The 17492-nt window shown below is 40.0% G+C and overlaps 1 protein-coding gene across 3 annotated transcripts in view; it reads right to left on the reverse strand.

The window, feature by feature from the left end:
- The window catches only part of HACD1 (3-hydroxyacyl-CoA dehydratase 1), a 102273-nt gene that overhangs the window by 73638 nt on the left and 11143 nt on the right, over positions 1-17492 (reverse strand). The window contains exons 7-8 of one of the 3 annotated variants that reach the window (XR_012628608.1): positions 15667-16143; positions 10691-15551 (exon numbers count right to left, since the gene is read on the reverse strand). The exons of 1 other annotated variant lie outside the window; for it this stretch is intronic. Coding sequence is in view for 1 of the 2 variants with exons in the window: in XM_074865293.1 (XP_074721394.1) it covers positions 16061-16143 (83 nt within the window). In the remaining variant the exon portion in view is untranslated. Of the gene's footprint in view, positions 1-10690; positions 16144-17492 lie in introns of those variants that run through there. One more of the 3 variants, XM_074865293.1, reaches the window with a different exon arrangement.

A 17492-nucleotide genomic window follows, 5' to 3' on the forward strand; every position in this document is an offset into this window, starting at 1 on the left:
ACAAAGTTGTCAGCATTCTCTTTACAGGATGCTATCATTCAACTTGCAAATGCTGAAGTTCCAGTGGACTAAGAGAACTGCACTTCATTAAAATCCACTTCTCAGTACAACCAATGCCAACACCACAAGCTGTTTCTGCAATTAAGAAAATGTAAAATGATCCCCTGCAGAGAAGAGTACAGTAGCAATGAAGGGAACAGAGTCAAGTCCAACCCTACGCCAGCAAATAATTTTCTTTTTACAGCTTCCCAGAAAGGACTTGACAGGGGACATGAGCAGACAACGGAGCACAGTAAATTGGTGTTTATCATGAACCTACTTCTCTGTCATGGTGAAATGCATTCACTAAACTGTACTACACAAAAATATATTTTATATTTATATATGGATGTATGTACATATATAAGAGTATGACTACATATGAATGCATGTATTTCCTTCAAAACAGAGTATTTTGTAACTAGCTCGAAGCTTGCAGCAGTCACTGCTGTCAAGAGTGACCACTCCTGCCTCTTTGCCTTGTAGAAGGAGCATTGCCAGCTAGTCACTGACACCACTTACCCTGGCAAACTCTAAAGTTCAGTTCCACGATGTGTTTTTCTGCTAGATTCTCATTATCACACATTCTGATCTGCCTGAGGCAGCTATTAAACCCCTTGTCAAGTCACAGCTTACATCTTGACTGTGAATCATATCTTCTTTTAGCCCAAATTACCTCTGCATTTCAATACTCTGAAATAGATACTGTGCAATTAAAGCATTTTAAAAGCATTAATTGACACTTACAGCAATAACTCATTTTGTTGTTTTGTGTCAGAAAAGCTATTTGTCTGCAGATACTATATTATTATCATTGTTTTTAGTGCCCCCTTTAGTTTTATGTCCAATAAACAGCATCAATCCTTTGTGAAGACAATATAATGTTCTCAGTGTCAGAAGGGACTCACACATAACAGTGTTTGCCATAGCCTTAAACCAAGTAAGGCCTAGTACAACGAAATGAGAGAGTGGCTGAATTTCTTTCAGATTTCCAAAGAAAGATCTAGAGAGATGTAGTTTAGAAAACTTAAAGCAATCTAGAAAAGAGAAATACACATGATGTTTTTTATAAACATAAAGGGCCATGTATCAATTGGTGTAAACCAGCGGCGTAACTTTCATGGCACTACGCTAATTCCCACCAAATGACCATCTGGTCTACTTGAAGTGTCTGAAAAATCTGGGCAACATGGAAACCTCAGTTTACCTCAGATATGCAAGATCAGCATTTATACTTTGGAACTAGCTTGTTTCTACTGTGTACTGTTGTTAAATCCCACTTCCTACTCTCTAAACAGTTCTTGCTGTCATTTCATCCTTTGTTTTCTCAGTCAATTTCTTGTCTGTCACAACATTAAGCCTCTTTCTAAGCTTTTGAGAACAAAATTTGGTTCTTTCAGCCAGTCACAGTCCCCAGAGGGCATAGTGGTAAAAAATTAGATGGGTGAACTCTTAGAACAAGGATTATTTTAACTCAATCTACACTCCCAGACTGAAAGCAATGAACCACTGCAAGAGTCCAGATACATGGCAGTGGCTGGGCTTCCTCTGAAGACCTGCCCCCTCTAACAGAAGAGGGTTGGAGGCTACCCAAGTCTGAAGCCAAGTCCTCTTGTCTCCTGCAGAATAGATCACCTCGATAGAGGTGGATCTTGTATCGCTGAATTGCTAGCAAAACTCTGACTACTTCAGGGATTTCCAAAGGTTTCAGGGAAGTGGCTGTGTAGGTGTTTCAGACAGACCCTAGAGAGTTTTCTCACTACAGAGCTGAGGCGAATCAGGGGTAACCTCCTGACTCACAGAACAACCCAAACATTCCTTGGAGGTATGCAGTACAAAGGCATGCACAGCCTCCACAGGAGGAGGAGTTAGCTGGTTCCTAGTTCAAGTTCCTTCCACCGTTCTTCAAATTCAAAGTCAAAGGCACCAGGAGAGAAAATACATGCCATGACATGTCAGAAGATGTTTCCATCCCATTTCTTACATAGGGAAGAAACAGATTAATTCAGGATGAATGATTACATGGTGTAAGTGACAGAGTGGGGTAAAATTAATACAGTGGAATCTCACTGAATGCGACTGTATTTTTCTCGAGTCTGGGATTATTTAATCCTTCACCTCCTTCTTCTCCAGGAACATTACCTCTTTCTTTTGCAGGGCAGAAGACCCAGGAAATATTTCCTCTAGATTTAAGGACCGTGTGTTAAGTGACTAAGGACTGTTCCAAAGGACAGAAGTCCCTTGCTCCCTGTGGCCACTCCCTGCTTCCCCGGCTTGGCAGGCTTCACTCTGTATTACTCCTTCCACAGCTTCTTTCAGCTGGTACCTCTAAAGCCTGCCCCTGGCAGTCGGCTGTCTCTCCACCTACTGACCCCATTCTGCTGGGGCTGCAGCTCCGCACAGTAGCTGTCCCGGCTTGGAAGCCTCCGCCGGCCGCTCGCAGCTGGGGGAGGCAATACAGCTTTTCATTCACCTTCTTCCACCCTGCTCCCTACACCCACATCCTCAGTGTCAGGACTTGCAGACTGAGCTAGCCAGGAATTTCCTAGGGAAATAACGCATTTTAGACAGAAAATTGCATTTTCACAGTATCAGAATATTCCAAAAAAGGTTTAATCTAGGACTGGTTCAGAACAAAATCCCTCACTGTTTCCAGCTTTGCTTTTCTACAATTCTTGTTCTGAAAGAAATGCTGGTATTTCTAGCATTTGTCCAAATTAAAAAAGAAAAATATCACCATTTCCCATGGACTACATGTTTGAATTTTGAACTATTCTTCTTAGAAAACCTCTTTTAAGAGTCAAGTCTTCATATTTATATAAATCAGCATAATGCCATTGAGGCATGGCAGCAGAAGATCTGGTCCCATGATCCGTATCTCCAAACCTACTGTGAATTGCAAACCTACTCAGCTGTGGCATTTTAAAATCTGAATTCTTAAAGGCTTTTCTAAATTGCCCCATCCTTCCCATGCACCCTTTCAAGAGGTATTATTCACAGAATCACAGAATTGTCTAGGTTGGAAAAGACCTTGAAGATCATCCAGTCCAACCATCAACCCAACATTAACAGTTCCCAACTACACCATATCCCTCAGCGCTATGTTGACCCGACTCTTAAACACCTCCAGGGATGGGGACTCCACCACCCCCCTGGGCAGCCCATTCCAACACCTAACAACCCATTCTGTAAAGAAATGCTTCCTAATATCCAGTCTAAACCTTCCCTGGCACAACTTGAGGCCATTCCCTCTTGTCTTATCGCTTGTTACTTGGATAAAGAGACTCATCCTCAGTTCTCTGCAACCTCCTTTCAGGTAGTTGTAGAGGGAGATGAGGTCTCCCCTCAGCCTCCTCTTCTCCAGACTAAACAACCCCAGTTCCCTCAGCCGCTCCTCGTACGACATGTGCTCCAGACCCTTCACCAGCTTCGTTGCCCTTCTCTGGACACGCTCGAGTAATTCCATGTCCTTCTTGTAGTGAGGGGCCCAAAACTGAACACAGTAATCGAGGTGCAGCCTCACCAGTGCCGAGTACAGGGACAAGATCACTTCCCTGTCCCTGCTGGCCACGTTATTTCTGATGCAAGCCAGAATGCCATTGGCCTTCTTGGCCACCTGGGCACACTGCTGGCTCATGTTCAGCCGGCTCTCAATCAACACCCCCTGGTCCCTCTCTGACTGGCAGCTCTCCAGACACTCCTCCCCAAGCCTGTAGCACTGCTGAGGGTTGTTGTGGCCCAAGTGCAGCACCCGGCATTTGGCCTTATTGAAACTCCTACAGTTGGCCTTAGCCCATCGCTCCAGCCTGTCCAGGTCTCTCTGCAGAGCCTCCCTACCCTCGAGCAGATCAACACTCCCACCCAACTTGGTGTCATCTGCAAACTTACTGAGGGTGCACTCGATCCCCTCGTCTAGATCATCAATAAAGATGTTAAACAGGAGTGGCCCCAAAACCGAGCCCTGGGGGACACCACTCGTGACCGGCCGCCAACCACATTTAACTCCATTCACCACAACTCTCTGGGCCTGGCCATCCAGACAGTTTTTTACCCAGCAAAGCGTGTGCCCATCCAACCCTCGAGCAGCCAGTTTCACCAGGAGAATGCTGTGGGAAACAGTGTCAAAGGCCTTATAAAGTCAAGGTAAACAACATCCACAGCCTTTCCCTCACCCAATAAGCAGGTCGCCCTGTTGTAGAAGGAGATCAGGTTTGTCAAGCAGGACCTGCCTTTCATAAACCCATGCTGACTGGGCCTGATCATCTGGTTGTCCCGCACGTGTTTTATGATGGTACTCAGGATGAGCTGCTCCATCAGCTTCCCGGGCACCGAAGTCAAGCTGACAGGCCTGTAATTTCCCGGACCATCCTTCTGACCCGTCTTATACATGGGCGTCACATTGGCTGATTTCCAATCTGTTGGGACCTCCCCGGTCAGCCAGGACTGCTGGTAAATGATGGAAAGCGGCTTGGCGAGCACCCCAGCCAGCTCCTTCAGCACCCTTGGGTGTATCCCATCCGGTCCCATAGACTTGTGTATGTCTGTGTGATGCAGTAGGTCAGTGACTATCTCCTCCTGGATTGTGGGGGGGTCGTTCTCCCAGTCTCTTGTCTTCTGGCTGAGAAGGCTGGATTCCCTCAGTACAGCTAGTCTTGCTATTAAAGACTGAGGCAAAGAAGGCATTAAGCACCTCAGCCTTTTCCTCATCACTTGTTACCATGTTTCGTCCCGCATCTAGCAGGGGATGGAGGCTCTCCCTGGTCTTTCTTTTGCTGTTGACATACTTATAGAAACATTTCTTGTTGTCCTTGATTGCTGAAGCCAGATTAATTTCCAGCTGGGCTTTAGACCTCCTGATTTCTGCCCTGCATAACCTCACAGCATCTTTGTAATCATTGTGAGTGGCTAGCCCCTTCTTCCAAAAGCAGCAAACTCTCCTTTTCTCCCTGAGTTGCAGCCAAAGCTCCCTGTTCAGCCAGGGTGGTCTTCTTTGTCACTGGCTTCTCTTACAGCACCTGGGGACAGCCTGCTCCCGAGCCATTAAAACTTCCTTCTTAAAAAGTGTCCAGCCTTCCTGGACCCCTATACCCTTCAGGACTGTCTCCCAAGGGATCCTGTCAAGCAGGTGCCCAAACAAGACAAAGTCAGCCCTTTGGAAATCCAGGATGTCAGTTCTGCTTCCCCCTCTCCTGGCCTCTCTAAGAATAGAGAACTCTATTATTTCATGATCGCTGTGCCCTAGTTGGCCTCCAACCGCCACATCACCCACCAGTCCTTCTCTGTTCACAAAGAGGAGATCCAGCAGGGCACCTTCTCTGGTCGGCTCACTCACCAGCTACATCAGGAAGTTATCTCCCACACATTCCAGGAATCTCCGGGACTGATCCCTCTCTGCTGTGTTGTATTTCCAGCAGATGTCTGGGAAGTTAAAGTCTCCCACAAGAACAAGGGCAAGCGATCGTGAGATTTCTCCTAAATGCCTACAGAATATTTCATCCACCTCTCTGTCCTGGTTGGGTGGCCTATAGTAGACTCCTACTACAACATCTGCCCTGTTAGCCTTCCCCCTGATTCTAACACAAATACACTCCACCCTGTCTTCACTACAGTTGTGCTCAAAGCAATCATAACAGGCCCTAACATACAGCACCACCCTACCACCTCTCCTTCCTTGCCTTTCCCTCCTAAAGAGCTTGTAGCCATCAATTGGCACGCTCCAGTCATGGGAGACATCCCACCGTGTTTCTGTAATAGCCACTACATCATAATTTTCCTGTTTCATCATGGCCTCAAGCTCCTCCTGTTTGTTACCCATGCTGTGTGCATTGGTATACATGCACTCCAGATGGGCTGATGTTTTGCCCCCTTCCCCCTTCAAATCTAGTTTAAAGCTCTGTCAATGAGACCATTTGCACATGAAACCTCTTGGTAAACAGTACACCTGAAGAATAACAGCTATTTAGAGCTCAGTGTACTTACACAGTAATTATTTCTCAGTTTCCCATGGAAGAGGAGTTGCAATGGGAAACTACATTAGTAAAGCTGGGTAGTGCTCTGAGGGCATTTGCTGTCATGAGACCAGTAAGTCTCTACCTGTGGTTTCTGAGAGAGAAATACTGAAATAATAGATTGACTGCAGCTGACTTTAAAGCATGCCTAATTATCTCATTCAATATGTACCTGTTACAGGTCTCAGAGTTTCTAGTAAATAATGAAGTAATTTAACCCCTTCCTCCAATTTAAGGTTTCCAGGTTTCACCATAGACCTCACAGCTTTGAAACTGAGCATTCTTTGATCAAAAAACCTCCATGCTTACCATCACCAAAACAAGGGTAATACCATTTCTCAATCAAGGAAATACTAGCTAATAAAATCAGAGAGGCTCTGAACATTTTTAAGTACAACAGTTACAGCCGCTCTGGGAAATATGAAATACAAACTGAAGAAAGATCATCACTGAAGGGATGGTATGGGCCTATAATGGGAGTATAACTGAATAGCAGAGGGGTTACTTGAAAGGTAGAAATCTTAGTACTAGCACAAGGCACCCTGAAGGTTTGAGCATCACCTCTAAAGTGAAATACATGTAGTCATCTTAAAGCAAAAGACACCCCAACATGCCTTGGGAAAAAGAGCTTGACTGACTTTTCAGCAAGCATTTACAAAAACCCCATACCTGAGCAGATTCCCTTCGAACTGTTTCATAGTCAGGAAACTTTAAGACCACTGTTTGTGACCGACAGTTTTGATGTTCCTCAGAATTGTTGATCTGACATTCTTCCCACAATTGCCATGAAAGGTTGCAGTAAGGAAGATCGGTCTCATCTATTAAGCATGCCGGCCCACCTGCATACCTCGTATTTCTCTTTCATGCATACTTTATTTTGTGTAACCAGATTTCATAGGCAGAATGAATTAGAAGATACAGGCTATGCTGGAAAAGACAACATCAGAAAGATGGGAGACAGGACTAAATTAGCTGCCAGAACTATTTACTGAGGGCACCCAAAACCCTGAATAGATTTACTTCTGCTGCTTGAAACATTCATGCTCTCCGGGTGGAATCAGATCAGTCAAAAGCGCTATTTCTTCCAAGAAGTTCTTGACATCTCAGAATTAAACTACATTAAAACACTGGAGGAAGATGTTCATTCTGTTAAAATGTAGAAAGCAGCACCTGTGAACTGTGCAATTGCAGGCACATAGTGTGCCCAGAGATGAAAAACAAGAGCAGATATAAAAATGGTACCACTCATCAGAGAAGCACGTCTCATGTGTCTTCTCAATACCGAGGGCTAAATAGCAAGTTTGTTCCAGTCACAAACACAGCAGCCATCCAGGAGTGACAGACTCAGAAACACACAGTCTCCTTTTCAGTTCCCTATACATATATCCTACATAGTACCCTCAGAGCATGGCTAAAGCCACCCACTCTTCACCTGACACAAGCTGTTAGCTCTGTTGTTCTCTGCTGGCTTTCTGTCTTTGGCACACTATGCCCCCTAATACTTTAAGACCATAGGAAGGTGATGAGTTATCTCCAACTTAGTGCTATTTAACAGCTCAAGGGCTGTAGCAAGTGTTCAGAGGAATCAGGGGAGTGAAACAAGAACTGACAAAAACCTGATGTTATTTACAAGAGGTCTTGTGATTGTTCCCCCTCTGTCAGTTGCCTGCACAGATCAGCAGGGAATCATGCTTAAATACTGAATGTACTGAGAAAGATATCCTGAAGTTTAATGCTCACTTCAGACAGATGGTGAAATCACTGTATCTTTCCCACAAACATGTGCAGCTCAGAGTTAAAGTTAACAATCAAGGTAGTGGACTACAAACCTGTCATAAACTCAAGGAACTCACATATATGCCAACCACAAAAGCCCACCGACTTCATATTCAGTAGGTAATGATGGAATTAGTTTGCAAGTAATATACAGGTGGGAACAAACAAACAAAAACCCAAACCCCTAAAACCTGTTCACGCATAACAGACATTCAGGAGGCAATCATGTTCATACAAAATATTAGTCTCTAATATTTTATCTTCATCCTGCAATTATTGGCAGAATGTAGTTTTTTGTAAAAAAGTGTAGCTATTGCACAATTTAGGAATATCATGATGCAGTGTTCTTTCAGCTGTGGACTACCACTGGCTCTGAGACAACTGAGAAAATCATCTAGACCATATACTCATTCTCACTCAGAAAAAAAAATTGGGGGAAAAAAATAATCTAAAAAGTAGCTTAACTTTGGTTTCACGGCAGCTGAAAAATACCATGGCAACACTGTCTACTATGGTTTTTAAGATAAGACAATCTTTCCATTTAAAAGGGTTGAGAAATGGAGAAACCATGCCCTTTTTTTTCTGACCTGAGCTTCACATGACAGTAACACATTTCTATCAGTAACTACTTATGTCTATTGATTTTTTTTTTTAAAAAAATGCTTCTATACCAAGTATGAACACAGTGAAATTTATAACATGATAGACAACAGCAGACACTGTCTATGGATCAAACAGAGCTGAATAGGCAGACCCAAGATTTGAGCTACTCTTTCCATCTGAGAAAAGTTAGTTTGTGCCTCCACTTTCTTTCTGTTAACCCTAAGATATTACCACCTCTTTAAAGATTCAGTACGAGAATATTTAGTATCTGGGCATTGTTCTCTAGATTTCTAACTCCTTTTCAAGCACTGTATTATTGTAGTAAGCACAGATAACAAAATAAATAAATAAATAAATCATCATATGATTTAAATTATTATTTTTCCTTGAGTATGAAAATGTTCAAAAGTGTTTATATCTCATGAACTCCTAGGTAAATTTTCTATTTAGGAACCTCTAGAGGAATTGTTTCCAGGATCTTTTCTTCTTGAGAGACAGAACCTTTTGTTAAGAGTTTGCTGGATATGATGTAGAGATTGGAAAGTTAAATCAACTGAACCCCAGTCAGAGATGATCACTGTAAAAGACTCCTTCTGACAAGAATTCAAGATTGTTATTCTCAGCAACATCACCTCACTTTGAATGAAAACAGGAGTAATGTTAAATACTTGGCTTTCAGTTAGCTGCATGTTTTGGCTGCAAGATGCACAATTCTGTCTCTGTTTTGTCACCAAGTGAATCCGTCTTAATGGTCTTCCTAGACTTAAACAATAAATTGTAATCTGCTGCCTTTAGTACTCAAATTTGTTTCTTTCTTTCATGAGTTGAAGGTCTATTCCATTATACAATGCAATTTCATACGTGATAAATTAAGAGGCACAAAAATTTGACTGCACACGTGGGATTCTCTTCAGAGCGCAGGAGAGTGCTGGGCATGTGAAGCAGGACACCCATCTGAATCTTTTCTTGCTCGTCATTTGCAATTTGTTCTACTGAATCTGGAACAGCCACTTAAGGGCAGGCAAAGTGCCATTTTATGAGCGTGGTATGTGCACAGACCGCCAAGAGACTACATATGAAAATTGAAGTTGCTCAGTGACAGGAGCATTCCAAGCTAGGAATGTCCAAGCAGCTGGGAAGGCTGATCTACCCTGCCTATTTTTAATGGGATGTGTCATTTGGCCTAGATTAATTTCAGAAATAAAAGATACTTCTGCAGATAGGTGAAGGGAGTTTCTATGACTCTGCTGAATTCAGATTAGTATAATGCAATAGTAGTGTAAGGCTGGTTTCCTGGTCCTTTGGCGCATTCCACAGGGAGCAATGCTGGGTGCAGCTGAACTGTAAAGCTGGGAGGCAGGCGAGCGAGCCACCATGCAACACCTACTGTGCAACAAGCATGTGCTCTCTCCCAGAGAGTGCTAACAGGGAGGCTACAGTTTACACTTTTCCAGGTAAATCCATATTTACGCATAACAGAACACGTGAATGTCTATGTCCTGTCATACTCCTGTTGAGATCTGTTGATATTCTTCAAATAGTTTCTACAGAAATCTGACTGATTTAATGTTGGTAGAGAGCCAGGACAAGTAAATCCTGTCCTTTAAAATTAGATCAGAAGACCACTTCTGCGACTTTCAGATTAGGAGATCTATGTCTCCATTATAATGCATCCCACTAACAGGATTTAGCCTTTGTGTGCAGTTAAGCTCCTTGGGGTTACAACCACTTGATTCCTAATTCAAAAGAAGTAGGTGTGAATGCTCAGATATTGCTTTATCGTGTTGTCACGGCAACAAAATCCTCATAGCTGCAGTGTCATTGTTAAGTCATATAGCAAAGGACAGCCAGAGGATGTTCACTGCCTCCATCCCCCTCAAAGGTTGATACCACAAAAAAGTCCTGTTCCAAAACACTGAAATATCCACTATTGTAATACCTATTTCAGGACCACTGTAATGCAATTGTCTTCATACATGTTGACAGATGTTGTATGTTCTCTTTAAAGCCCTGTGTTCTTCCCTCTTGTTCACTAAACCAGTATTACTACTCAAACCTCTTTTTTAATGGAATATATTTTAAGAAATATAAAAAGAAAGGCTGGGTAATAGTAAATATCTTACAGGGGACCTCGACATTAATTTGTGAAATAATTCCAGATAAGAAAGTATATCTGTAAACAGATACCAGTCTGGTGTAATATGATGAGCATTTATATGAACTGGCTTCTACATGCTACAAAAAAAAATAATTCAAATAGAACATAGTTTAGAACATGTCTTTTAATTGATGATTAATTTCTACAGTGCTACAGTATTAACAATCTCTAAAACAAATATCTGAATCTATAGCTCAACAAATCTTATAATCTTTGCAAATAAATAAGTTATTAAAAGTATCATATTGTGTGGTTTTCCTGTCTGTGTAAACTGCTAATGATAACGCATTTCAGAAAAAATAACAATAATGAGCATCCACGGTGCATTTACATTATCAAGAACTTTTAAGTACAATTCTATACATTATATGCTTAGGTAAGTATTTCTGTACTTACACTTTTACAAAGCCATCAACTGAAAGGACATAAAATACATTCAAGACTGAACAGAAAAGCAAGAGAGCTGTGAATAAAAAGACAACATGTTTCAGTTGATACAACATGACACAGAAAATACTGTATGTACATTTTAGAATTGGAAAGCCACTGCCAGTTGCAGGCCTGAACTTGAGAGCAAGTTCCTATGAAAGGGCTAGTTACCCAACATCCAGGTTCTCCGGTTTGTCTTGGTACAGCCTTAAGTTCACTTTCAGACTTACTCAGTTTCTTGACCTAAGAGTTCACAAGACAGGTCTTCTCAATCTGGTAATTCATAAGGATGAACCACTTACTGACATCTCTAAAGCCTTCAGTCCTACTGAAGGCGCTCAAGACCCCTAGAACGGCATCAGTGACGTACAGTACCAGACACTGAACCAAGAGTACCACCCACTATTAAGGTGTGTCGTCATGAAAGCAAGTTTCAGGATCTATCCTTGGCAAATATTAACCTGCCACTTTAAGAGCCTTGCAAAGCTTAGTAGGCACTAATAATACTGTAATCCACTTGAGCCAGACAACACAGAGCTTTGCAGAAACAGGAGGTGTTTGTTTCTTAAACAGTCATTGCAACAAACAGAATAAAACATTTTAATGGGCTACAGTTAATCATCTGTAAAAAGTGTATGTTCAGCATCAATTTAAATTGTAAACTGGTAAATAATACAGTATCTCTGAGCACATTTTAAAATATACATTATGAAATAAAATTTAATTTTCAGAAAAGCTTTCAACCTTTTTGTTCAAAAACACATTTAATCAATCCTTTATAAACAACTGCAGCCCGTTTGCCTGCCTGAAAATTTTGATTTATGAAGCCCTCCTGCCTAGTGCAGAACACTTACTTGTATTAACTTTCCTTCCTTTTTTTTTTTTTCCTAAGGCAGATTAAGTAAGAGCTGAATTCACAAGAACTGTTAATGTAGCAACTACTTTAAATTATAATTTATTATCATGGTTGTAATTTGTTTTCATTATAGTTTATTTAGCAATCATATAAATATCCAAATATCCACTAAAGTAAGCTACTGTGAAGACTGCAAATACCACAGTCAGAGCGGTAGCTAGACCTACCTTTAAAATGCACATATTTATTTCTGGATAAGAAAAGGTAGGTTCCCTCTGGTCACAGAAAAGGTCTCCATGCACCTCCCTGTTAACTACTCATTGCAATCTGTACATTAACATGAACTCCGCTAAATATTATGTTCAATGGGAAACAGAAACAGCACACTGCACCATTTCTCCAAGGCTGTTGATTTTGAACTGTACTATTGAGAACAGTGTGGCATAGCTATCTTGGCATGCCAGTATTTCAAGAAATATAGTACTAAGATAGCTGAGTGGAGCAGAAAAACCCTTTCTGTAACACCCTCTATGCACAGAGATCCTCCCAGCTGATCTCATGAGCTCACTACACAGAAGGTATGAGAGCACATTGAGCTTCCTCTCTTCTCACATCCTCAAAGTGAGAGGTAGTGAGAGGTGAGAGAAATGACGTCTATCAACTACTGTTCACAGTGGCCTCACTAACCCTCTTGGCAGCTAATGTGGAAGATGCAATTTCTCAGCCTCCTATTCCCTTGTACTGCCCATGCCCTGAGGCCAGGATCTGGCTCTAGTTGTTCTGGGCATAGCTGGGAAACAAGATGATTCACCCAATCTGTCCTGGAACAGCCTCTCCCAGTGGGAACAGTGTGTGAGTGTTGGGGGGAACCTCAAGAAATCCACCTGCTTTTGGCTGGAGTTTGTAAAAAGGACGGTGCGTTTATGTTACTACCAATAGTAGGAAATGTCACCTGATGAATAGGAATCCCTTTCTAAATTCCTATTCCTATTTATTGACATTAAAAAAGCTTCATAAGGTCATACTCTATATTAATCCATTCCAGAAGGCATATGTAGCACAAGTAAGAAAACACCTTTATATGAACAATTTGTTAAAGACTACATCAAAATATTAAAGACGTTGTTTGAATACATTCCTAATCTTTCATAAACAGGAGGATTTCAATGCTTTAGAAAACTAGGAATATGGCAGAGAGGAAGACAAAAAAGACAGGTGTCAAAAAGAAGTTGGAAAGAGAGCACCATATGAAAATCATACTTAACTTTTTATGTCCATTTAACAAGCTAATTAAATGTTTCACGATGTTATATTGAAGTTTAATTAAGCTACCTAGGATAAAATCCTGACCCATCTGAAGACAATGGTAAGAGGATTTTACCTGCAATTCTCACTATCTTTGAGAAGATATTAAAACAAAAGGTACACATTGAGGCTTCATTGAAAGGCTTCAATCACAAAAGAAGAGGAAGAAAAGAACTTGTTGCTTTTTTAAAGTACCTGCATCTACATGGCAATCTCTCTGGTCTATGAAACACTGAATGCAATACTGTAATTTTTAGCTTTATTTTTATTCATTTATCATTTAGCAAGACTTCTATAGCTGTAAATCACTTTTAAAATTGTATCATTACCTTGTACACTGTTGCTTTATGAAAGTGCAAACCCAAGATTTCAGCAAACAGTGCTGTAGTTTTTTCATGTCCCATGTACAAAAGGATATAAAAATAGCTCCTTGATTGACTTACGATAATATCCTTAGGCCACAATGAAAACAAATGTAATACAGTGTTATAGCACAGGTATAGCATCTGTGGCATACACTCATCTATCTGATCAAGGATTTAAAAATCACATCTTTAAAGTATCCAACACATTTTCAATGAATTGATAGCTCTGGTCTTCAGTGAGCTGCCCTGACAGTAAAAAAAGAGACACAGAACTTAATCTAGTCTTAGTTACTCATATTTCATCACACTCTTTGCTCGCTGAGAAATATTTCTAAAAACTGCCACGATGTTCCTCATGGATCAAAAAGCAAGTGAAGTTTATAAAACAGTACTCTAAGAACTTTGGACGAATACAACTGCTAGTCTGAACATGTGTATCACAACTATTTTGTGATTCAGTGTTGTAAATGTATTTCATATTTTAAACTTTTCATAATTTTAGCTGCATATAGAACACAAGTAATAAGTTAAATTATAGCACCTTGCGTGAAATTTGTTCTAAAAAATACAAAGAATACAGCTTCTAAAATTGTAAGAAATACCACTATTCTATCTCAAGTCCACTATGCACTTATCATTTAAAAGGAAACTCATTTACATGTAATGAATACATGCACAAATACCACAAATTTAAGGCACAAAATGGAATTTGAAAGTTAGGGATGTAGTAAATCCTTGATTTTTCATCAAATTACCTGATACACCAGAAAAAGGTGCATCTACAATTTTCAACAAAGCTGTATTATCATAGAGTCATTGAAGCTAAAAATGGAAACTGCCTATTCAAGTATGTAGTTCAAACTCTTGCCAAAGGAAGATTATTTTCCACTGTTGCATTACATCTAACTTAAAACCTTCCAAGAACTTGTATGCATTGATAAGCACTACTGTGTCATTCTATAACCTAACTGATCTCATTGGTAGGATCTTTCTCCTGATATTCATTGGATATTTACCTTGTTTCAAATGTATATAATCAGTTCTAGATACACCTTCATACTTAGAAAGCCTCTTCCTTTACATGTATGTCATATTACAAAAACTTATAAATACTTAACAACTTCTTTCTCACTTCAACTAATTTTGTTACTGTTCTTTGACTTTTCAGGAGATCGACTCAATTCCTTACCCCCGAGGTACGCAAAATATAAGACCGTACTCCAGAAATGACCTCAGCAATCACAAGGAGTATTCTGATTTCCAGCTGCCTGATGCAGTTCTTCTGCATATATACTCTTCTTTTGACATTAGTGATGCCAGAAGCAACCTTGTTGCCTACATTGTCAAGGCTTCTTACTACATTATTACACTTCAATCTTCTCTCTCTCTCACACTATAAGTATCCAAGTTTCCTCAAATGCATTACCTTTTCTCTGAATCTTTTAGGCTGCGTCTGATTTGTTGGACCTCTCCTACTCAGGTATCATACAGTGTAATATCATCTGTAACTTTTCTTAATATACTGTAGATCCCTCTTGCAGATTATTGAAGACATTAAATAGAACTAGGTCAACACAGTATAAACAATTAATGGGGAGGGAGCAATTAACATTGCACAATGGGATGATTCAAAGCACAATTTATATTTTAAGACACTATTTCAAATATATTTTATCCCACTTAGCTATTTATAAGAAGTTAAACATCTCACTATAGGTACAGTTTCTAAATGCAATACCATAATTTTTCTGCACACATAATTAAACGTAGAATAGGAAACATGCTGACAATCAGTCTTCCTCTGCAAACAAGTCCCATTCCAGCCACTGATCAGAGAAAGGTAGGCACATCAAGTCTACTCCTCAGCACAAACTTTTAACCAGCTAATATTATATCTATTATTCTACATATCTTTGAAATTACAAATGAAAGTACACAGAGATCTAAATTTGCGCTGACAATCAAGAATTCAGCTCCTCTCAAAAGTCCTTCTGGAATTCTACAGTGTGATCCTGTAATTCAAAGAATGTTGAACAACATGCTAACAGTACTTATAAATGGAAAGGTATTATTTAATATAAAGCTTAATAACATTTAAGCCACCTAGTCTATGAAAAACTTTGTTACCTAATTTATGTTCTGTTTTCCAGAAGACTCACTTTCAGTACAACTTATCAACTCTCCTTCTGTTCTTGATGATGACTACAGGTCATAACAGAATTTTCAGAATAGAAAGCACAGCAGCCAACTATTCCAATTCTTAAAGCTATTTGTCAACCTATTGAGAATAAGAAAATAATTTGTCTGAAGAAATGCACAATTAAAAATCAAAGTGAAACCAAGAATGAAAAGGTAAGTCTGAAGATATATTAATTGTAAAAATAATACAGTCCATGCTATTTTATGCACAGTTGTTTATTCTTGTTCCATGTTTTAAAATTTGGACTCAGAAAAATCACAGGAAAATTTGGTTTTTTACCCTCTTTTTTCCATTAAAAGCACCATAGTTACAAGGCTTGATTCAATCGTCCTTTTCCACAATCACTTCTCCATGAAGCACCCTTCTTCTCTGCCGCAGCATGTGGAAGTAGAGTTGTGGAAATACTTGATCAAAGCATAAAAGAAAGTAAATTAGATGAAAACATTCAACAGATCACATAACAGAAAAATACAATTTTGCTGAATGATGAACTGAGGAAAAATTATGGCACACAATGCTGCAGTTGGTTAAGGTAAAGAATAGCAAGTCATGAACACTGCAGTGAGTTACACAACAATAATTACTCAAAAGTCAGACATGGGCCCCTGAATGTATAGCTTGTGTTCAAATTACTTCCCTCCAACACTTTCTTTGTATAAACAGGATTTAACCACTTTCTGGTAGTGCCTGAAGTCTTCAAATATGTGCTAAAGTAAGCATGTTTGAATTAAGACTTTGAGGAGGATACAAATCTACCCCACTTGTTCAAGTCTGAAGTGAGGAGCTCCCTCTCTCCTGGTCCTCTGAAATCTATTATAATACTGTCCTGCTGACATTTGATCCTTATTTAAAGGATAGAAAATAAGATTTATTCCTGAAGCATAAGTTATATGAACAATTGTAAAACTGTTAGTAAGTTATGATAGTTTAGGACATATAAATCTCTCTAGTTGGCCTTCATGATTTCTTGTGACAAAAAATTTCACAGTGTATGTGCATACTGTGAAAGTCCATGTTTAAGGGCAACTTCTTAAATGAATACCTTTTCTGGATGCAGATCACAGACCCTTTTAACTTCAATTTTCCTGGTTCTCAATGCCATAATCTCTTGCCTCGTTCCTAGTCTCATTGTCCAGATTATCTAAAATATTCTATTTGCCTAGTTTGGTCTAGCCCTATTCATGGTGCTGTATCTGAATTACGTTGCTTTCTCCTTGTCTGCACTGCTTAGTGGAAATAACACTGAAAGTGAAAGACAAAGAGTTTCTCTAATCTTAGCTCTGGTTAGCCAGTTGATCTGTGGCTTATGGTATCCAGAAGTACAAGGACAACCAGGACAATCTGATTAAACCGGGGACTGAAGTAAGTTCAGAGAGGTCTGGGCGGTGGATTTCTGTGAAAATGAAATCTTGGAGAATACTGCTTCAAGTTTTTCCCGAGCATACTCAAATGGTGATTTTCAGAGGTGACACGTAAATGGATATTAATAGCAATAAAAACAAGGCAAATCTCTGGCACAACTTGCAGGACAATTTTTGAGCCACTGCTTCAAAGTGGCAGAGGCACTAGAAATTCTCAGCAGCACAGTTACAGACATTTCTGTGTGTAAGCAAAAAGGTTTTTTACTTTGTCCAAGTCTTAGAAACATTTTTAGCATTTTCACTGAAATTTTTAAGACAGCTTATGTTCTGAGGCAGATAACAGGATGGAAAATTTCAGTCTAACCAATTAAAGCACAGCAAAGCTTGGAACA

Source organism: Strix uralensis, chromosome 1, assembly GCF_047716275.1.
Source record: "Strix uralensis isolate ZFMK-TIS-50842 chromosome 1, bStrUra1, whole genome shotgun sequence".
NCBI classification, from domain to species: Eukaryota; Metazoa; Chordata; class Aves; order Strigiformes; family Strigidae; genus Strix; species Strix uralensis.